This window comes from Oenanthe melanoleuca, chromosome 1 (genome assembly GCF_029582105.1).
Source record: "Oenanthe melanoleuca isolate GR-GAL-2019-014 chromosome 1, OMel1.0, whole genome shotgun sequence".
NCBI classification, from domain to species: Eukaryota; Metazoa; Chordata; class Aves; order Passeriformes; family Muscicapidae; genus Oenanthe; species Oenanthe melanoleuca.
In genome coordinates, this window is record NC_079333.1 from 74,575,945 (window position 1) to 74,600,282 (window position 24,338).

Sequence of the window (24,338 nt, forward strand, 5' to 3'; positions counted from 1 at the left end):
TCTCTTTCTCTGACAGTTCTGCTGCTTGGAAAATATTGCTAAACTTCCATCAGAAATTTTGAAGTTCTGATGGCCAGCCTGAGTGATTTGTGTAATTCCAGAGTAATGCTTTTTAAGGTGTCCTGGGTAGCAATTGTTGTGTTCCTAATGCAGTGTCTACAGATTCAGTGAATGTATCTCAGCAAGTGTTCCAAAACCAGTTAGTCTATCAGTGAAATAACCATGCCAGTTATTTTGAGGATAATTCAAATGCAGTTACAGCATTTGTCTTATGACTCCCTTTCAAGATTTCAAAAGACAAATTGCAAGCAACTTCATAAATAGAATTAGTCTTACACAAGCATTTATTTGATAGTATATATTATAATTTCTTATACTCTCAAACTGAAACCAGCATTTCTACGAGGACTTACATCTTGAGTCAATGTTTCAAGAGATTTTCCTCTGCTGATTCGCTGGCTGTTCGAACCATGTCTCAGTGACCTGAAACAATCATAATCAATTTAACAATACATCTCTAGATGAAATTTTGACCTTTATAAGATGACCATTATAAAGCACTTCTCTCTGGCCACCCCATATCTCAAATTCTTATCATTTTTCTCTTGCTAACATCAGAAGCTTATATGCTTTTCAATTGTTTTCAATCTGGTCTAACATAAGCCAATTTCTGTCCTTCTGATCTTTAAATTGATAGCTTTGTAGTCGGCAAAGGAAATGACATTTGAAATAAAAAGGCATTTTTTCCATTTATACAGTACAATGAATTTCATTATGGCTACAATGAAGAATGTAGAATTCAGTTCTTTGTACAAGTAAGTAGTTTTGGCTTTTCACATGATAGGGATTGCTCAAATTTAATTCCTTTTGTCACCTTTATTTTAAGACTATTTTAAAACCATTCTGTCCATTTTTACCTGCGTTCTTGTCGTATGTGATGCTGGACACTAAGGATTGACCTTTCCTTGGCTGGCTGCCCCTCAAATGATCCGCTCAGCATGCGTTGTCTAGTGCAGGCCCTACGGAGAAATGTAAAGATGATGACACAGAGTTTTCAGTATAAATGATAATTTCAGAGGTAGCACATTCAGAGAAATCAGCTCAGCTTTGTGGGGAGCAAGTACTTCAAGAAAAACAGAGAATAACAATACAAGAGCAATAGACATGCCATGAAAATATTTCCAAAGTGATGGACCCCCACTCTGCAACACAACTGGTCATCCAATGAACCTCCTCCATGCCTTAGCAAGGACCATCTGTGACTTTTTTTCAATTTGCTGAAGAATTTTTGGTTCCTCAAGACTTCACTAAGTGGATAGGGGTCAAGCAATGCACTAACCACCAGTAAAAGCAGTTTCTCAGCAAAAAAGAAGGGAATAGAACAAGTAAAACAGCAGTCCCTGTCAGAGCTATATATGCACACTTTAGGCCTAGAACATAACTTGGAGTGTTCAAAGTAACTGGAACCAAATTCAGTATGAAATGAAAAGCTGCACATTGCTGATATTCTGTAATATGAAATGTCTTCTCTCTGGAAATGCAGTCAACTTGCAGCATTTTGTTGTGTGGGTTTTTTTCACTTGTTTGCTCATGGTTCATTTTGTTTTTTGTTTAATTTTGGCAAACAGATTTTACATATTTTAGCAGAAATGAGTATTTGTTGGCCAGTAAGTGTGCCACAGGCAAACAGAGAATGTGTACCTTTATCTTGATGGCTTGATGAAATTGATTTGCTTAAGAAAGATTTCCACTAAAAGAGCTCACACAGATCCCTCTGATAGCTAAGAAACAGAATTTCAGCACTGGAAACATATTTTAACTTTCCAGAATGGTTTAATTTAAAGTTTACATTGTGCGCTTCTTATTGCTCATTTTGTGTTATGAGACCATTTACAGAAACACAAGACCCAGCTGGTAATATTACATTCTTTTTATTGAACAGAATCTGCTTTTTTTTTTTTTTTTTTTCCTGAAAAGTTGAAAAAAATTATATATCCTTTGAGTAACCACTCTATTTGTCAGTCTGTAAGGATTAGATAAAGGCCTTGACAGCATGGGATGATCATGCTTAATGGCAAAAGGTGTCCATGGCATATTCTTTCCCCACTGCAGCTTTATTTTTCACTCTTCTCCACTTTTTCTCCTTCTTTTGGATTTCAACATATAAATGATACAAGTAGGAATCCAAAGTGATATCTGGAACAAAAATGAAAAGCTTAGAATGCTTGTTAGTGCCATCATTGCCGATCAGATTAGTATGCTAGAAAAATACATTGTGCTACACTTGTTATAGAAAGCATTAGGTTACACTACACTGAACTAAAGCATCATGATGTATAAGAAAATTACAGCATGTCTTATAAAACACAGCTCATCTCAGACAAATAATTAACATTTTAATACCAAAGGATTTTAAGCATTATGTTGTGGAGGATGATACCACACAACACTGTCAGAAAATAACCAAGATATTTGAATATCTTCGCAATTCTTGTTTGAATAAAAGGAAAAAAAGAAAAGAATTATTTCCTAAAAATAGATCCTGTTTCACACCATTAAAATGACAATCTAGTTTTTCCCAGCAGAGACAATGAAAAGTTCTGGAGTCTGACTTCTGTATAGGGGCTTCTTAGTGTGACAAAAAGGGTAGCTTATCTCCTTTTTCCCCTGTAGACATAAATTAGTATTATGCTCTGCTGCTAATAGCTAAAAATTGTTTTCTTGACATCAAAACATAACTTTTACATAAACTTTTCATGCTCTTGTATACAGCAACTTGAATTCCAAGTTACATAAACACTTAGCCTTCATAATAAAAGACAGCTTTAAATGCACAAGCAATACATTCTTTACCTGAATAATGAACAAGAGGGCATATTTGATTGTTAATAATATTGTGAAATAGACATAGCCGTATATCATGGGCATACTATGGCAGAATGGACATGCATAAAAAGTAACACCTGTAGAAAGACTTAGTATTGTTTGTGATCTCTAAGTCAGATTTCTAAAACTGTATTCAGCATCTACATCCAATGCCTCATTTTCAATATCTCTGGAAGCCCTGCAACTCTTGTGAAGTTAAGCAAGAAATAACATAATACCAGTTGTTTAGCACAGAGATCAGAATTTTTTATCAAGTAATCAAGAAACATTTTTGTATTTCCAGAGAAAAAGATGTGCTGAAAAGGCCTTGTCTACTTTTGACAGACTCTCTCCTGGCATTCTCCACTTTACAGGAATTAGTGCCCTGGGAATTAATCTTCCGTGTATGAACTCTTAGCAAGAGCCATACTCAGTTATCCTTTTGACTCAGAATCTGGATATTTTTCAGCTGCTTAGACACCTAGAGTTGCAGATCTTTGGGGACTTTTGAAAAAGATGGGAGGTGCCATTAATTTTTCAGAATTGCAGAGTTGCCAATTTTAAAATCTGCAGTAGGGTTTGTGTTCTCATTGTAGACACGTACACATATTTCCTCTCAGTGTCTGCCTGTGAGCCACATGTCCAGGCTTTTAGCCAGCTCATAGCCACTGGAGATGAAGGACCCAATTAAACTGGCTGTACAGAGGTGGCCAGCACCACCTGCCATGTCTTGGAGTATTTTGCTTTGCTTCTCGGTGCTGCTCCAGGAGGGTGCAAAACCCCTAGAAATTGGAGAATTACCTGCCATCTTCCAGAGGATGTTTTAAACATACTCAGGCATCTCACACATTATTGTATGTCCATATGTGAACAACTTCATTGAATGTTTGGTCAATTAATTCAATTAATGATGTTTGGAAGGTATTAAAGTAACCATAAAGTGGGCATCCAAAGACAAAACAGTCAGCTGAAGACCTCACTGGGTTCCATTATCTTAATTGATTAGACCTCTGTCAACTAGATGTAGAGGTCATCCCTTAGCTCATAGGCTGACTTGGCTACCTGGAGTTGAATCCCACACCAGGCACAATCAACGTCCCACAGGGTTAAAAATTCAGTCCTATGTGGTTTGAAAATTGGAGTTTTAAAAAAACATTTTTCTCGCCTTCATACATTTTATGTAACTGTAGCTGGTCAGAATCTTTTGACCTTTCTTTATACAACAGAGGCAAAATTACCCGTTTTAGCTAAAATTGCCCTTTTCATCTTCCTATACCTCCTTTCTGAAATATTAGGTTTATTTTCATTTGTGGAGGAATAAGGAAGGTATGAAACAAAGGAGAAGAGATAAGAAATATGTCAAGCTTCTGGATTTTTTATTCACCTTGCAGAATTCTGAACACAGTTCATCAGCTGCAAACTTGCCTTGAAAACTGCAAATGTAATAAAATATCCTGAAAGAGAAAATGCAATTTCTTAGGTAACCAGAAAGCCAGATGAAGATCACACAGAACAAGACAATACTGGGATATCATGTAGTTTGTACCACCTAGTTTGCATTACCTGCAACCGATTAGGAGGGCCACATTTTTGAAGTCCTTTGAACTATTTCATGCTTTGGAACTCCTGAAAAATAAGTAATGAACAGAGTGTTCAAGTAATATTCTTTGACCAAAAGTAAAATGTTAAAGGTTTTGATGAATAATTCAAAATACTATACCTTTCATGAAAATTCTGAGGTCTCTTGCAGAGGGTAAGCATGTGTCTCATGCTTGGATTTTCTAGTCGGGCATCCTTTCCACAACAAGTGTTCACCCATCTTGCATTCCAGTATAACATTGCTTTGGGGTTTTTTTTCTGTATTTTAATGAGTGAGTATTTCTGCTGTAATTGTAGTAACTGCATATATTACTATGTACTTTTGTTGTTCTCCTTGAAAAACGCTCACACTGAAGCCTCAGTTGTGTGGTGCACTTCTGTGCAGTTACCAGCATCATTCAGCACTGTTTTCACTTTCTAGGACTCTCTATCCTTACTAAATCTTTCTATACTCTCATTATAATTCCATATAACTTGGAATATATGGTTAAATGTGACAGCCTAAGATTCATGGGGAATCCACCTGACAGGTGTGGTAGTGATTCATTCTTTCATTTATAAATTTAATTTAGTAAGGCACTTTTAAAATAGCAAACACAATGCACATTTTCACCACATCTACACTACTGTTCTTTGTGGGGAAAATATACTACTTTTTAAAGAAATCTGAATCTGTCTGGTGAAATAAAATGGATTGATTGATAATTAAGTAATTAATCCATTAATAATGGATTATTAATGCAACTTGGATAAGTCAGGTTTCTTCCATGTTCTTTCTTGTTTCCTTACTTATGTTTCTAAAGCAAAAAACCATAGTCACTTATTTTCTTTAGTGACTGCTCAGGCAGTTGAGCTATGGTAGAAGACTTTCTTTCCTTTAGCAATTTTAATTGTGATTATCATTCTTGCCTTGCTGTTTTAGCTTCTCTTCTCATAGATGTTTATACGATACCAATTTTTATTGGAATGTAGAAGAATCAATAAAAGCAATGCAGGAGAAGAAACCTCAAGTGGCTATCCAGTCTACCACCTCTCTCAAAATGGGATCAATTCCATACCTCCAGTGTTGGAGACTCCACAGCCCAAGAACTCTGCTTCACAACTGTGCTTTGCAGTGATCCACTACATGGTGTTCATTTGGCACAGACCCCATGAAACAGAGTAACTTCTTTCCAATGGATAGGAGCATTCCAGTATTTCTTTTTGTTTATGTTTGCATCAGGCAGATGAAATCCAGATGTTGTACACTTGTAGCGATTTAGGAAGGTGGTGACTAAGTCTGGATTTTGCACGGGACGACAACAGTCATCAACAGTACTTACCCTGAACATTTGTTCTGTGAAATGCATGGGGTCAAACCCTCAAAATTAGGAAGAAAGAAATCATACTCTTAAGAGAGAAAAAATAAAATAGATGCCAAGAAATTTGTTGTGAGTCAGAACCAACAAATACAAGTCAGTTATTTATCAAAGGGAAATTTCTAATAAAGGATACCAAAAGTACATCTTCTAGGATCACAGAATTATAGAATCATTTATGTTGGAAAAGATCTTTGCTCATTCTCTGTATTAGTCTTCAGGGAGATTATTTCTTTAGAGATAAACTTTATAGCCTTCCTAGAAATCATGGTATTTTTCAGAAATACTTGTATGAACAAAGTCTGAATTATCTTCTAGCATATTAACAAACCAGAATAGGATACTTAATTCAAGCAATTCTTTCCCCCTCTTTCTCTTTGCCCCCACCCGCCCCCCCAGCATTCTCAGGTTCAAACAAAAGATAAGTGCACTTCATTCAGTTAGTTGCTCATGAAACTGAGTGTTCCACTTAAGCATGAGTTATGTTGTTCCCTCAGGACCAGGAAACACATCATACAAATCTTATCTAGGACAGTGAAATACACCCCTAGCATCAGTTTATGGTTTGACTATAGCCGTAATGAAAAGCAAATAAAAAGCTGCCCATTTGAAAAAAACAAAAGTTTCCCAAACTGTCACAATATATATTTTGTTGTAGACTCTCCTTCCCTGGAGATATGCAAAATGTGTCTGGATGTGGTTCTGGGCAGCTTGTTCTGGGTGGTCCTGCTTGAGCAGGAAGGTTGGACCAGACGACCTCCAGAGGTCCCCTCCAATCTCAACCATTCTCTAAAGCACAGATTCTGTGAAGCACAGTTTAATGCACACCAGAATCAGGTTTTGCACCATTGATATTTTGATTATACTTTGAGCTTTGTGAGATCACTTTTAATTTGCTCACTTTCCCCACCATTCTGTGCTGTTTACTGCTTATCCTCGGCACTGGAGAGAAGTGATTTATACACAACATTTTGACTGGACCTGCTCTACCCTCTCTACTTCAAAAAGCCAGTGGGACTAATAAAGGACTAGACCCCATTTGCAGGTAATGACCAAGCTAGGAATGAGGGTCAGAAGAACCACAGGCACAAAACTTCCTTTTAAGACTAAAAGCAGAGCTTGCAGCAACACAGAGTGAGAGAAAAAGTGTGAAGCACTGAAGATATGCAGGAGAAAGTAAATTGCTAGAAGTGGTTATTGCTGCTGAGGGAAATGCATTGTAATTTTCAGAAAGGAATTGAGCTGTTTGCAATTCAGAGGTACTATTAAAATAGATCTCATTTTGAAAAAGTTGTTCTAAATGTCTTTAACTCACTTGTACTTTATTTCATTTTTCAAGGTTGAAGTCCCCACCTCAGAATGGATTTATGTGAAGAGTTAAGGCCTTTGTACTCTGCCACTGGCAATGCTGATGCAAAGCACTGATCAAAGTACCAGGACAGTAGGATACATTCCCCATTGCTACATCCTTGACTTGGTTCCCATGCCCAATTGCACATTGCCTCAAGGAGGCAAGGTGAAGGTTGGCTTCTAAACAAGGATGCTCGGAAATTAGACACTTCCCTGGGGGTGCAGCAAGAAAGCTGCAGGTAAACAAAGACACCCAAAACAGCAGCTTTGCTGCATAATGTAACAGCAGATGAGCAGGTGAGACACCTAGGACTGAGTGCATGAACCATCTCTCTTGGTGATCAAGAGCTATTAATGTCCTTCTTCCTCATCTTGGGGAAGAAGATGTCAAGCTGCAGTTCAGCATATAAAAGGGAAAAATGAAGTTTGGATAGAGAAGGATGCACAAGAGACACATGCAGGTACCTATGTGTAATGCATGGTCCTTCTATACAGTTGATTATATTGTACCATTCACAATTTGATTAAAAAATAATTCAGCGAGGTTTAAAAAGTAGGAGGGGGGAAAGGTCAGAGGTGGACTTAGGCTGGAATAGACTTCAAATTCCCTTTCAGCACAGCAATTTAATCAAGTTGAATTTGCCCACAGGCAGCTTTACTATACAGAGTTATTGCTTTAAAAAAATGTTTCTTAGTTCAGGTAGACAAAAATTAAAATTATGCTAGAAGCAATCTCTTCAGAAGGGATATTCTGACTTGTCTCTTATTGTTCTTGGCATAAATGTCATTTCTTTTTTTATCAGATACTCTGAATAGCTGAGAGTCACCTAATTTTATGAAGTTTACAGCATTTACAACTAAAGTAAAAATAAGAACTAGAATCTCTCATGTGTTCAGAGTTTGAATTTTCCCATGTTATCACTTAAACTGAATCTGAAGTTTCAGCTGTAAATCCTATCACTTCTTTTCCTGTTTGTAAAATTCCCCTGCCTCAACAGGGGACAGCTGTCACTGTCATTAACATGGGAACACTGGCAGTGCTCAGGACCAGTCAGCCCACCACAGGCAATCTCTATCAGTTTGCCCACAGATACACCATGAACACAATCTTCTTATGCTGGAGCAGATGCATTGCAAGTGTCATTAGATCAGAGCTCATTTAACAATTTTGAGTCAATAACAAGGAACAATAAGCAGAATTTGTTCTTTTTCTCAGGAGAGAGAAGACTCTTTGTAAGACACTTTGTAAATGACTTAAAAGAAGCCCAAGAAAGTATAAGAGGACATGTGATCCATGTTTTTCTTATTTGACAGAAGTTCCCTCCTTTTCTCTCTGTTCCTCAAAGTTTATTGTTGATGATCCAGGAAATTAATGGAAAACCTCAGTAAATGTAGATTAAATTAACAGAATAAATAGATAATTAAAAATAAAATAGTATATTAGTAAATTGCAAGTTTATTCCTCTGCCTCACAAATTTCAGAGGAATTCAGGTGATTGATAAGAAATCCTTTTACATACAAGACTTTGGCAGAAGCCATAATTTGAAGATCCAAGTCAAATTCAGCAGGATTGAAACTGGGAGGACCGATTTCTGGTTCTGTCCTTGTATCTCTGAGAACTCAGTGAAGTCCAAACAATGGTTTGCTTGGATTCTCCTCCCATTATTTCAGACTTCTCCTGAAAAGCTGAAAGTTCTGTGCTGATAGGAGAATTCTGAACTCCAGTTTCCAGATTTTAATTTTTTTTTCTCCTATCTAAGAAAGAATGGAGCTTCTATTATATCAGAGTTCTTTTTTAAAAAAGAATTTGAATATTTGAATACATAAAAGTAGAGGGGTTTTTTGTCAACAGTTTTCCTCTGCAGTATAGTGTATGAAACACACCAAACAAACTGACATTTGTGGAACCCTGGAGGTGTCAATAACATTTCACAGTTCTTATATAACACAGAATTCCATTACAAATGTTTTACTGAAATACTGCCAAGATGCCTGTATCTAAACATGTATTTTTAGAAGTATTTTGCTAAATCTATCTGTAACAGTAATTCCTGTAAAATCAAGGCACACAACTGAAAGAAATGCTTACAAATAGTGCACTAAATTTTGTTAAGATTGAATACTTATGCTATTGCATTTAAACTCATCAATAATATTTTTACATTGAGTATTCCTTTGAATTAGTAATTGTTTATGTTGTCATTAGATGGGTTTAAAGACAGAAGAAGTTTGATGTTAATTTCTACAGTTCTCCCCGTGCTATATTCTTATAGAGCCTTAAAAAGAACCAGAGCTGCAAAACTCAAATGGTATTCAAGAAACTTCAGTCCAGAAATCACACAGAACCCCTAGTTCACTGCTCCTCATAAAACATTCCCTGACTTAATTTCTATTTTTCAGAACAGTATTCCTTTTAATACTGTGTATTTACCTGGGACCTCTCACTGACAAAAGGCAAATATGAATATAAAACCAGTGACCTATAAATTGCATTATTAACTTACCTTATACTGAGGACAGTCATTCTAATGTAAAACCAACAGTGGCAAGAAAAACTGCAGCACGGAGTTACCTAAATGATAACTTCAGAAATGGGTCTTGGAGACTTAAGCTTGCATTATGCACTTATGGTCCTGAGTAGTTACTTGATATGGAATACCAAAAGGAGTGATCATTATTAAAACATTCAGGAAATCTTTCTACAGAAGTCACGGTTCTGAAATCTTCTTCACTGTCCATTTGTTACTTGGAATATGACCAACTGTAGTCTATGCTTCCTAGCATACAATCCTTGCAAACATTTTTGTGCAGATATTTGCAAGAACCAGGCTAGAATTTTTTAGGCAAAATAACATCCCTTATGAACAAACACATTTTGATTAATTTAGAAGGAAGAAGTGAAAAGAGCTGAATCATGATCTTACTGCATGATACAATTGAAATATATACTGAAGAAGTAAAATCCCTCTCTTGCTGTTCAAGCATATAAAATAGCCAAACACCAATTTATCTTTGATAATGAAGGCAATAGATGTACTACAAAGGTATAAACTATTACAAATATGATACATCCAGTAACATTTGTGATAAACAAGGTTGTGAGAAATCAGATGACAGCCAAAACAATATCAAATCACATCTGACTCTTACCTTAGAATTTTATTGATTGCTGTCTCTTTTTCCAGAAGGTTCCTTGCTCTGATGCTGAAAACAGATTTACGGAGCTATAAAATTAAGAAAAAGACAGGATGCTTTTTAATTGTCTTAAAATATAATGTGTATGTGACAGACCAATTAAATACTACAACGCTGAGTGCATAAATAGGATGGTGGAAAACAACCAAAATTCTTATGTACACCTTTTGGCCTTCCAATCCCAATCCTTAGGTAGTTCTGTGTGGAAAAAAGCAGATAATTTTGCTGGTTAGCACAAATTTGCTTTATTACACATTTCTTCTCCAATTGGCCAAATCATACTGTTTTGCTACTTCTCCACTTTGGATTTTGACTAGGCTGGATCATACTCTGGAGATGCCTTGACTGTACAAAAGAGCCAGCAAACAAAGCTCAGATGTATCATTTCAATTCCTTTTCCCCCCACAAACACAGAGAAAAAATGTGCTGAGCAAAATATGCTTATGCTTGCTTCTGGTCATGAACAGTGTTTTAGGAATCTTCCTGTGAACAGGACTTCCTGAATGTGAAATGAAAGGACTGAGATACATGAAAACACAAGCAAGTGATTAACAAACATGGCAAATCAAGGAGCAAATCACAGCTGAAGAATTTAGCTCAGGAATTGCACCTGTGATGAACAGAAAGCCTCTGGCACATTTTTAGACTTAAATCTGTCAACTGTTTGGAGATCATTATCTTGATGAAAATGTTTGAGAGAGATTTAATCTTTAAGCACATCTCTTAAGCACATTTCTTTACATGTTCTTTAAATTTTCTAAAACTAGCTCAAATCCAGAGTTATTTGACAAATAATTTTGCCATAACTTCTCTAAAGACTCATATTGACTCTGAGTCACAGTAAGATCTTACTTTGCAGAGAAAAAGATGCCTAGAAAATGCTTTAAAAACTTCTAATTATACTGGCTGTACTTAATAAAATAGATACTATTTTTTAAACCACAACTGTAACAGCAAGCTACAATCTCTTTCCTACCCCTTGCCTTTACAAATGAGGCCCCTTTAACCTTTCTCCTGTCCTATTCCTTCTCTGTACAGCCTGTAGAAGTAATAACACCGATAATTTGAAAACACGCCTATTTTGCAAATCTTCAGGTTCCTTAAAAAACTGGCAACTTGAAAATGGAAATGAGGTATGCAACACCTCAGAATGTAGTTTGGAAAATGAGGTATTGGAATTTCAGTTAAGATTTCAGAAAGAGTAATAAACTTCTTGAATATTCGAATATAAACAAGAAAAAATTCTATTGCCTGGATATGGTTAACACAAAAACTAACTGAAAATCCTAATATGAGATTATACCTGTTGAATACATCCAGTGCAGGCAGCTGGGATGTGAGCTGCAGGTTGAGCTCTGGGGGTGCAAGAGGCCATGAACTGATGACCCTTTGCCTAACAAAGGCCATGGGGACCTGTGGCACTCAGAGACATGGCAGGAGCTGATGTCCCCAGGCTTTTGCTTGCTTAGACTGTAAGGGTATAAATGCTTGGGGTGCCTTTGCTCGGGGTCTCTCCTTGGAGGCACCCAGCTCAAGCTGCTATCTTGTTATTCAATTATTGTACCAAGATTAAACCATTTTAAGGATCTGGATGTCTGGGACTCTGGGAAATCTGGGGTATTTAGATACATCTGATATAATGCTGAAAGCAATGGCATCTCTTTCACATATTTCCTTTTTCTAATGTCAGTGAAATTAATGCCAGTGGAGTCCTGTGTAACCTTTATTCCCTTATCAGAATTGCAGAAAAAGCCTCTAAATCACAGGAGGACCTATCTCACAAGATGCTAGTTAACAATTTTTTATGACTCAAAATTTTGGGAATAATGAGGGTGGAAAGCCAGAAGTTTTGACTCAGTTATTTTTTCCTGTTATGAATAAATGCTTTAGAATAATTGCAACTACATGAAATATCAAAGAAAAAAGTGTGCTACTTAGTCATGTATTCTGTTTATTTATTTCTAGAAACAATTCTTGTTAGCATCTTAGAAATGGACAAGATTTCAAGCATAGGAAGCAATTTCCTACCAGTCTTCTAGTTTTTGCTCATCTGATTTCAGTAAAAAAAGCCGAGTCACATAAATTTTTCTTGACATTTTCTACAGCTCCTCATCTGTCATAGACCACTTCTTTCCAATGTTTAAATTAAGTGACAGAACTCCTTGGCCTTAAAGGTTGTGGAAACAACAAGGAAATTCACCTAGGTCCTCAACAAGGAAACATGCCCTGGAAAAGCTGGAATGAGGAGTCTATGTATTTCTAAAGACTCCACAAAGACATTGAGCAATCACTTAGCACTTTCACAAGCCAAAAGTTAAGCTTCCCAGTGCCAGAAAGAATAAGAACATCTAAAGAAAAGGTGCTGGTAGGTTTAGGACAAGGGCTACTTACAGACTACCAGAGACTGCTGAACCCTTGCCCTAGGCACCAAGACTAACAAAGCAGACAATGGTGTATATTTTGCATAAAAACGCTGCTAAATACCTATGCCACCTCAGCTGGAGTGGTTTGATGCCCTGTGCTTGATGCCTTCAGCAAACTCTGTAGCAGAGTGCTGGGGATGTGCAAGAGCAGTGCTGTACTGTGATATCACACAGCCAGAGGTGCATCAGCCAGAGAGGTGAAGGGAAGCTGTAGGAAGGAGTGCACGTCTGGAGCTACTGAGATGGGAAAGAAAAGACTGGGTTCTGTTTGCATTTTCAAAGCTGTTCATGAATTTTATTTAGTCATGCTTGAACAAATGAATAATAAAATCACAGGATCGCTGAATATGTTTGGAAGGGATCCAGAGGATCATGAAGTCCAATTCCTCCCCCTGCACAGGACACCTGAAGAGTCACACCATGTACCTGAGATCATTGTTCAAACATTTCTTGAACTCTTCCAGGCTGGTGCTGTGATCACTTCCCTGGGGAGTCTGTTCTGGAGCCCAACCACTCTCTGGGTGATGAATATTCAACCTAAACCTCTCCTGACACAACTTAAGGCCATTCCCTCTGATCCTGTCACTGGTCACCACTGAGAGAGATCAGTGCCTACACCTCCTTCTCCCCTCATGAGGAAACTGTAGATTGTGATGAGATTTCCTCTCACTCTCCTCCTCTCCAGGCAGAAGAGACCAAGTGACCCAGCTACTCCTCATATGGCTTCCCCTCCATGCCTAAGAAGTCTTAAGAGTGGAGAAAGATACGAGAACAGGGTGTTGCATCACATTATTTGTGCAGAGTGCATTTACTTTTCCTTCACTTTTTTTCAGGACTAGCTGTGAAACTTGCAGCTGAGACAGGACATCCTTGGGCACTGACCTGGGCTTAAGCACAACAAGTGGATTGCATCTTAAGTGAAGTCTTGAAGGTTTTTTTTACAATCCTGTCTGTGTCTGGACTGCGTTTGTCTGATGACTTACATTTGAGTCAGGTATCTATTCTTTAATCCAGGAATACATAGGCATATACAAGATTCTAGAGTTTGCTGCCTAGAGATCTCAGTGGTCCAAAGTGGAGTTCAAAAAAACAACCTAGGCACTTCCAAGTATTATGACTTTTGAAGACAATGGTCTTCATTTTTCCTTAGGAATCAGGAGCCCTTCCTTCAGCACAACACTGGTGAATTTAGCTTGAGTTAAAAATATCCAGAAAAAGCAATACAAGAGAATATTTTTAGAAAAGTACAATTGATCTATTTCTCATATTCAAAGGAGTCAGTAGTCAGTAAAATAGCAATATACATATGGCAATATGAATGCTGAAGAAAATCAAACATTACTATAGATTTTTAAAATATGCATCCTTATTCCTATATTCAATAGATGAACTAAACTACTTCCCATTTAATTTTCCAAATTTGCATAGCACACCAGGCAAATGCAATGGGACCACACAAACAGAAAATGGGGTGATGATCAGTATTTTGTTTAATAATGTCTAGATGCCTCATGCTGGTGTAGAATGAGGCTGGCAATTAAAACTTGTGATACCTGCCGAGTTCTGGAATGTTGCAGAGGAAACATAAACAGTGTTAACATACTAAAGACATTACTCAATCAGACAATGTGAAATTAAATAAGTACAGTACACTCTACTGAGGTTATTTTAGGGTATATCTGTTTAGCCTGCTGGGTTTTTTTATTGCAGATTGTGCTGTACTGTGAGGACACCCTCAGTGTATCTTTATTAGCCTTTATTTATTTATTTATTTACTGCTTTATACTACCTATAAATGCACTTCATGCAGAAACCACCATGCCATATAGCTTTCTGCTAAAGAACATTACTTTTTAGCATATGACACTGTCTTTAAATCACCTAACAGCCTCTGATTACTCCAAAATATGTTTTCAGCAACACATTTTAAAGAGCTCTTGCACGTTACGTTAAACTTCAAGGACCTGCTGTGGCAGGTCAGCAAATCCCAATAGTATTTCCTGGATTAAAAGGTTTTAGATGGATATAGTGTGCTGCTGCTAAACCATGAATAAAGCTTGTGTCTTGGTTCTCACACCTCTTTGAGTTTGTTTACACAGACATGACCACAGAATTAGGAAATCTGCAGGTAGTGCTTCTCTTCCACAAGTGTTGATACCCTTCTCTTCTGCTGTTGACAGGACAAACTTTGGGCAGACAAAATAATTCAGTTCAGTCAGAGTGAACTTGGTCTAAAAGCTGCATGCATGAAATCCCATTTGTTGACAAGGACAAAGCAACCATTGCAAAATAAGCTAAATCACAGAACATTGTTGCTCTGCAAGTGCCACCCGCTGCTTTGAAAAGGTACTGCAGGTATTATCAATAAAAATGTTTATTTTAGGTATTTCAAAAATCCAGGCTTTCTACCCTGGAAAAAGAAAATCCTTGGCATTAGATCAAAAGCAAAGCAACACAGGAAAATACCTTTGTGAAGTGTCAGGAAATGACTGTGGACCAGTCTGACATACTAGATGTGCAGGCACAGCATTGCTGATTTCAGGAAGATCTATGCCAATTTATACCAGCTAAGACATGGCTGAATGGTTTTATGATTTGAAAAATGGTCTATATTTTGGTTTACTAAGGTGTGATGTATTTCTCTAGCAACATATTTGCAGTGCCCATAACTCAGAAAATAAAACAATTATTTTCAGCTTGAATTTGATAAAGAATTGTGGGCTATCAATAGGTAAAATCTGCGGTGATTTAGTGTATGATTTTTTGTATCAGACTACTTCAAAGTTGGCAGAAGAGATAAGTGTTGGTGGGTGCTTGGGAACACAAGGTGAGACAAGGTCATAAATAAATAATGAAATATGAATATCTGAAATGTATGCTTGACAGTAAAAAAAAAAAAAGCAATGCATGCAGTACATTTTTCTAAAGTACTTCCTTAAGTGTTATATGAAATAAGGAATTTTGGCCTAGTGTTGTTAATAATATTCTTATAGGCAATTGCAGGACCATATGGGAATAGTCTGCTGTGCTGTGCCAGAAATTCCAAGGAAGGAAAAAAAAATAATTCAAAGCTTCTGTTTCAGTTTGGAATTTGTTGTATGCCAATGGATGGTTTATTTAGACTTGCAGAATGAGCAGATTGTTAGGTATTATACTGTTATTTAAACACGTACAGCTTCTAAGGAAAATATGAAAAGTCAGTACAATACGCAAAGTATCAGAATAATTTTTATGAAAAAGGAAGGAAATATTTGGGAAGGATATGTTCAAAGCTTGAGCTACCCATAAAATAGCATATTTCCACAGGAGTTTGTTGTGTAGCCTCTCAACTGCAAATATTTTTTCAGCAACATTCTTCCAATGTATGTTTGGTTTGAAGAGATTGGACTCTTTGAAAATGAGAGTGACAGAAGTCACACGAAGAGTAATGGAAGGCCAAGCTGCAAGTTTTTGGCAGATACCTAACAAAATGTTCACAAAAATGTAAGCAAGTTAAACTACTAAATCCTATAGGTAGCAGGGAATTTCTTAAGCTCTTTTGAAAACTTTGCATAAAGGCTGCAATTACGAGGGAGCTCTAGAGATCACTAATCCTTTTTCCTCTCTCAAAGTAGAACTAAGTATTTTCATTTGGACTTTGAAAATCTGGCCCTTTGTGAGGTTGTCCTGTGTAAGAAACAGGCTCACTACACAGTCAAGAAAGTGGTCTAGCATTGGATAAGTGCCACAAGGATGCAAAGGCTGTCCCTTTGGATCAGATGTCTAGAATGAGAAGTGGGCATAATCTCCTTAACTCTTGGGAGTCGTTGACCTGAAATAACCTTGATTGAAAAAGGTTCTTGGTTATGAAAAGACATGTAGATTTTCCAGACCAGTAGTCAGCTAATTAGAAGAACCTTACCTTCCGTAAGAGAGAGGGAGCAATCAAGGGCTACAAAATTAATTAAGTCTGAGAATGTGGACAAGGCTAATATTAGCACTCATAAAATCTCCAAAGACCTAAAGGGTCTCAGACACATGGAGGAACAGCTCCAGGGAAGGAGAAGAATCCCTCTTTTATGCCTTATAATACATAGTTGGTTTTCTTCCCCTTTGGTATACCTGAGTTTTAAACTTTCATAGGTTTAATGGGTAGACTTTTTGTAGAAATATAGGAGGGTCTGGGTTGGAAGGGACCTTGAAAGACCATCTAGTCCAATCCCCCTGCAATGTGCACAAACATCTTCAACTAGATCAGGATGCTTAAAGCCCCACCCAATCTGAAAGTGAATGTTTTTAGGAATGGGGAACTCACCCTCTTGCTGAGCAACTTGTTTCACTGTTTCACTACTTCATCATATTTTTTTTTTTTCTTATATCTCGTTTAGTTTAAGACCATTACACCTTGTCCTTTTGCTGCAGGCCCTTGTAAAAACAGTCTGCCCCCATACTATAAGCCCCCTTCAACTACTTGAAAGGCTGCTATAAGGTTTCCCCAGAAGTTTCTTATTCCAGGCTGAAAAACCCTCTTTCAGCTTGTTCTCATAGGAGAGGCAATTCCTTCTCCCAGTGATCCCTCTGATCATTTTGGCAAGTATAGCCTTGGATAGGTTTGCTTTCTTTTGTTTTCTGTCTACTCAGTGCAGGAGTCAGGGACACCTTGTGAAAAGTTGATAAAGAAAGAGCACAGACAGAACTGAAAACTCCTGGCCAAACTGAGGTGGGGCTTTTACATATTTGGCTGGACGTACAGTGCTGGAGGAGAAGGCTCCTGGCCACACTTTGACCTGGGGATCTTGAAGCTCTAGGGAAGAAGGGAGTGTCAGGCTGGGTTGGGCTGGGAATGGAAGATATGGACAGGGAGCCATTATCATTCCAGCAGGTACATTGTTTTAATGACTTTTCTGAATTTCATAACAAGATAGATTTTGGCATTATCCTGTGAATGACATAAATAGGAAAGACTTGAAGCATTTGCTGTGCTTAATTAACAAGTGGTATATGGAAACCAAAATTGTAGGACCAAATTCAATTTAGACAAATTAAGAACATGAAGAAAAAGTTTGAATTATTTTTGTTGATATGCATGAAATTCTGCAATAATTACTTCAGAAAAATTGTAGATTTAAAAATAATAATATTTTCTACTTGGAATACATGTGCAATTAAACTTTATTAGTTTCTTCTATATTCAAAATTAAAGTAATAAAATTATTCTTTCAAATTACTTAAAGAAAAGAATAATTAGGAACACAATACTATTGTATCTTTTTTGCTAAAATTCTGCTTTGCACAACTGAATGCCCAAAATAAAGTTCAGAGAGGCTGATTAACTTGGGGCATAAGTCTATTACAGTAAGAAATAGAAATTCTGGAGACTGTAATTTATGAATAAATATTCTATCCTTAGTTTTAACGAAAAAAGTACAAATAAAATATATGAGCATGTCCCCATGCCTGATAGTTTTCTGAAAGGTTTCTTGGGATGCTCTGTCTTCCATACTAAAATATATGCCTTAGAAAACCTGAGAGACTATTTCAGCTTTTGCCATTACAAATACTTTGTGGAAGGAAAAGTCCTTTTGGAATACTCTCAGAAGATTGTTTTGTATTTTTTTTTCCTCAAGAAACAAAATAGTTAAAGAAGCTGATCAAAATCAGAAGAAAAAAAACCCCAACATATAATATATATCCAGACTAAACAAAAACATCAAGATTAGGTGGCATGTCTCAGCAGCTCATAAAAGCAGTATCTATGATATTAACAAAACATGTTAAACACAGATTCCAGCACGAGGTCTGCTGCTGAATATTCACAGTCCTCCATGATAATGATTCTGGCTACCTCTGATATCAGCTCTCACTTCCTGAGCACAACTTCCCTTCACAAAGGTACATTCTGCTGTAAGCAGGAAATCAATGGGAGAGCCAGATGGTGTGGGATGTCAAGCTTTCCCAGGAGCTAGACCTTAATGCTGCATCTGGCTCCCACCAGACAAAGAAATGGCTACTAACTGCACTGCTTGCAGAACTAGAACCAAAACTCATACATGTGAAAGGAATCAGAAAAGAAACAGGATGACAGAAAGGAGAGAAAATAGAAAATATGTTTGTTACTATCCAATTAATCTTACAAATGGAGAAGTAAGGCAGCTGACTTGATTATTTTCCTTCAATTAAGTGGGAGATGCTCCAAGTCTGGACTATAAAATAAATGGATATATTAAATGCTCTTGTGGTTTCTTTTGTAATTCACTCCTGCTTTCCCACTGCTGTAAACATGCACATGGGTTATCTGTACTTATTGAACCATAAGCATTTTCAGAGTTCATCTCATGAGTCTGTCTATTTTGAGCTTTAATTTAACAGCCATGTGCTGTGTTGTAAGGCCAAGGATAAGCAAGCAGTTCAGAAGTATCTATCTCACAATAATTTTCTGCAAGGCTTGCTGAAAGTTGAATGCCTCTTAGGAAAGCACTTTGAAGGGTTTTTGTGCCCCTCTGATTCCAGTCTTGAAGTTAAGAAGACAGTGTCAATGCTCTACAACTAACTCAGATGCATTTAACTGCATACCTGATTTGTTGTAAATCTCACATTAATTTCTTTGTTTCCCTGAAACTTGCTGCAACTATACCTCAGGCGATGTGAAAGCCACTGAGATGTCCTTATTTTCTGCCAACTTCCTTTCTTCTCATCCACCCACCACACTAAAATTATATTTCCATACTTCATCCAGTTCTTCTGGCTGTTCTTCTGAAACCTCACTTATCTAAGGAAATTCCCAGCATACTGTGAATAATTTTCATACAAGTGTGGAAGTATATAAGAACACTTTCCTCTCTGTCCCTAAAACTCCCCTTTTCCCTCATCTACAATGTACATTTGATATCCTAAATCCCTCTTATAATCTTGTACTTTTTCCAATAAATCTTTCACCAGAAAATACCTTCACAGTGCTTTCTACTACAACTCAGGGCTGCAGACCACATCAAGACAGACTAGATCGGGGGGGTACACCTGTGGCAAGATCACTGAGTTTAAGTAAATTTGCTCTGCAGGACCTCAAGTGGAGAACAAAAAGTGATCATCCTGTATTTCCAGCAGTGTAAAGTTTAGAGAATCTCAGAGAAGCCCATGTTTTACACACAAAATGTTACAGATAATAATGAACAACTCAAAGAAAGCACAGGCTAAGCTGCCTGTCAAGCATCTGTATGTGGGAGAGCCCAGGTGTTGCTGGCATTGGATTTAGAAGGAAGGACATGGTACAATCTGTATCCACACATCTATTCAGGCTCCACACACTGACAGAGAACTCTTAGGGGACATATAAAATGTAAAGGGCATTTAGGTATCTAAAAGTGATTTTTTTTATAGTGTTTTGTTAATTTATAACTTCCATAACAATTAAAAACTTTGGAAGAGTTAGAACAATTGATGGAACTCACAGACTTGACTAGAAAAAAAGAAGTATAGCAGAGAAAACTGTTTTCCAAAGCTGTTATTTTGATTTGGCATAGATGAAAATAATATAAAATGGATTGTAGCCATGGTTACGGTGATTTACATGAAAAATAACGTTATTCCAATTCTTTCAAGAAGGTAGAATACTCAAAAAAACCCCCAAAAACCAAAAGGAAGAATGCACTGAAAGTCAACTCCCCCTTTACACTATAAAACAACTTTTCAAGGAAGTGGGCAATTATAATAATTGTAATACTGAAAACACTAACTAAATTCATTCTCTAAGAGAACATATATAATATCTGCTTTATTTATCATCACAAATTATGGGATAGATTGATTCTGAACACAAAACCATGTAGTGTCAGATTTTTAGAGAAAGAAAAAAAGAATATTGCTGAAGTGAAAATAAGGGAAAAATAGGAGAATATAAGGACTTCCTATCAATTCAGCAGGTGTGGAACACAGAGGTACTGACTTAAGTCCAGGAGTAACTTGAGGGACTAGTCACAGTTCAGCTGCCACAAAGGAAGGGCAGTTAGATCTGCCAGCCTCACCTTTTGATTCTACCTTTTAATTCCACTCTTTTTTTGCATCAACTACAATGCAAAAGCATGTGAAAAGTTTCTGAAGCCATCCCACTGCTAACAGGAGCAGTGAGAAGGCATCCTGCCAGGCACTGAGATTAGTAAAATGTTTTGTCATGTTTCTTTTTTACAAAGGAAAGTAAAATATGGATGTAAGGTTAATACTTAAGCACAACCAGTCATTCCAAGCTTGTTTTAAGGATATTTTTAAGAAGATTTGTTCATAAAAAAGTGAAGTTGCCTTGGCAACTGTAACTATAGAAAGATAGAGTAATTACTTTCAAAAATCCTTCTTAGTGCTTTTTCTTCTTAATAGGAATGTGCAAATACCTTGTGCTAAGTTGCATTTGTCAGAAATATTACTCATCATTGTTTCTACCCTCGAGGCATTGGGATCCTAAAGTATGTGCTTAAAGCAGGTTGAATAGTGCAAAACCAAATTGCAAATGCTGATTTAAATTCAAAAATTAAAGTCAAATAATGCATATTTGCTTTTGAAGGGAAGCAAAATTTTGAAAACAATGCAGCATTCTGTTTTCATATTGCAAGATCTCACTGAAGAAACTGTGCCATGTATTCATCTGTCTTCAAACACAGTAACAATTCGCTTTTGTAAACAGCAAGCACAAGGAATTAAGATGGATTTAATATACCTAAATTATATTCATGTAAACAGATCTACTGAGCTACTGCACAGCTCTGAATTGCATACTGTGGACTTACCTGTGTGGCTGAGACAGCTTTAAGGTCTTTGTTCATCTCTTCATTACATGGTAGAAATGTATTCTGATTACCCTGGCACAGTGTTTGAGATCCATTATTAGTGATATTTGGCATAGTTCTGCTAACCCCTAGGCTCATCATTTAATGACTTATCCAGTTTTCCTGCTGTGCTTGTTAAAGCAGATGATGTCCATTTAGGCTTGACTCCTTCCTATACCTTCTTGGCCCGATATGCCACATTTTGCCACAGTCCTCCCCCCCAGGTCATGTTGCTCAGCTTTGGCTTGCTGACACCATGGAATGTATCAGCCACAAGAATGGGCTCTTGCACAGAACTAGGGATGGCAATTAACATTGGTTGACAAATTGTCTAATTATTACCAGAAGAGGAATGATTTTCCCAACTCTCCCAGTTCTGCCTCCCAGCTCTGCAACTCTGCTGTATGAATGCTGCCCTGGGTTATGGCTGCAAACACACACTAGGAAAGCCAGTTATACTATACAACAGCAATGCACAGATTCTTTTGTTTTCTTGTCCGCAATTCTGTAACTTAAAATGTATTTAAAACACACAGATGTCAATATTCAAAGAGGATTCAACAACGAACAATACTGAAACAATACTGAAACATGACAATACTGAAAGTAATTTTCTTTTGTCTATAAAAATGTCACTAAATGATGCAATATTACAAGTGATCAAGGACTGATATCCATGTAGATACCACTAGAAACTTGGGAAACCACTACCTTCCATGATGCGCATGAACATTTTTTTCCACCCCTTTAATTTTATAAGGTGTCAGAAGTCACATACATTTATTTATGCTGCTGCATCATCATCATCATGGTCATCATTCCAAGCAGTGCTAGTATTTTTGAAATCAAATCATCCACGGGAGACTAGCAGCTTTTAGCACAATGGGTATTAAATGTATCTCTTAAGAGTCTGTTTTCTAGTGATTCACAGGCTTACAGACAGGGCAATATCCTCTAAATAATTAGAATAATTTTTAAAGTTTTATATATCTTCAGTTATTACATGGAGATCTTAATAACTTATCCAATTTTTCTGCTCTGCTTGTTAAAGCGGATGATGTACACTTAGGCTCAATTCCTTTCTTCACACTTGCTTCACACATCCTTCAGTGAAGTGTGTTTTCAAGGTTGCAATAGTATCAAGGCACTCAAAACTCCAGTGTGATATTCAGAAACTTTAATTTTCCACTAGCTTCTCAGTGATTAACAGTAAAACCATTTCCAAAAAATGGCTTCAGATGATGCATGCATTAAACAAATAATGTATCAAATCTTGAATTTTGAATTCAAAGGAGATGGGAAAATTTCAACCAGAAGAGGAATCTGCTATGATGTCTGTTTTAGGCTGAATTAAACATAGCCTTTTAGCCTATATTCAATCATCTTAGCTCTTATTCACTTTTTATGTAGTTTGTCAAACTGAATAATCTGATGCATTTTCTCACAATACTCTAGGCAAGATATGTCCTAGTCTATACTCGATTTACCTTTTGATCAATATATCTGTTTTCTTCAATTGCTGATCTTTTAGAGTGGTCACATGAGGAAGAAGATGCTGAAGGAAGTCTTCGCAGCAAACAGCTGGTGTCTTGCTGCTGGCGATCAATAAACTGCTTCATAAAACTTTCCCTGGTGAACAAATAGAGGATATTGACATGTTAAAAGCCCAAGAAGAGTTAATATTTGCTTTTCCTTACAACATATCATAATCCATTACTACTGAGATCAATAAACTCCTGAGAAAAAGTTGTACTGGGATATAGATGTATAAATTAACTGAGTGCCAGAACAACTGATAACACTTGAATTCATTTATTAAAGAAATCCATAACTGAATTGAGAGTTGAATCTCTTGCATGTAGATTAAACAAAATAGCTTTTATTATTTATTTATTTATTTACCAATTATAGTGCTAAATATTTCAAGTGCCTTTTGCAGTTTTCAGCTCTTTTGAGCTCATTAAACAGCAAGTTGCTACTTCAATGTAAATCAAATGCTGATATAATCCAAAGGAAACATACTCTCTGCATGAAATCCTTTCTTGAAGATTTCAAACAACATCTGTTCATATAACTGCTTTGAATGTCAGTATTAAGGCATTTCAGCAATTCTGTGCCTCACATATGCCATGTTTAAAAAGCAGAAGCGTTTCTGTTTACAACTATACATTCATCTTGCCATATTTTAAGTTCAGTAGAGTTGCCTCTTTTCAGTGTAAACTGTGTCAAAACTAATTTTTCTCTGGAGAGATATTTCTACATGGTACAATGGCTTCAGATTTAAAGATATGATTTGCTAGTGCTGGTTTGAAGTCTGTTTTAGTAGTTAATAGGATCACAAGTGAGTACAGAATATGCTGGGAAAAACACAACTAGAAAGAAATACCAAAAAGACTAAGAACGCTCTCCATATAGAACCAAACAGTACTTTGATACTAGAAATGAAACATCTGTGATTGTTTCCTTGAGGTTTGGAAGGCTGTTTTTCCTGACCCTTGTGATCAGCATTATTCCTTTCATTCAGCTAAGGTACTATAACAGGTCAAAACCAGTTGACTTAGCTTCCCTGTGAATTTAATACAAAGAAATGTAACCTCGGGAGACTCAGAACAATGTCAGCATTCTTTCACATCATCCTCTCTTCTGGCATGTGCTTGTTAAGGATATTGAAATGGACATGGAGGGGATCTGTTCAGCCAGCTTGTGTCACTTCAGCAGACTTTGCAGCCTGTATACACTAGAACAGCCCTTGGAT

At 36.9% G+C, this 24,338-nt stretch overlaps 1 protein-coding gene across 1 annotated transcript in view; it reads right to left on the minus strand.

Moving 5' to 3' along the window:
- Positions 1 to 24,338, minus strand: part of NALCN (sodium leak channel, non-selective) — a 222,972-nt gene that overhangs the window by 32,871 nt on the left and 165,763 nt on the right. The window contains exons 17-21 of the mRNA XM_056500515.1: positions 23,071 to 23,212; positions 21,545 to 21,616; positions 10,324 to 10,397; positions 918 to 1,019; positions 414 to 483 (exon numbers count right to left, since the gene is read on the minus strand). Coding sequence (XP_056356490.1) covers positions 414 to 483; positions 918 to 1,019; positions 10,324 to 10,397; positions 21,545 to 21,616; positions 23,071 to 23,212 — 460 coding nt within the window. The remainder of the gene's footprint in view (positions 1 to 413; positions 484 to 917; positions 1,020 to 10,323; positions 10,398 to 21,544; positions 21,617 to 23,070; positions 23,213 to 24,338) is intronic.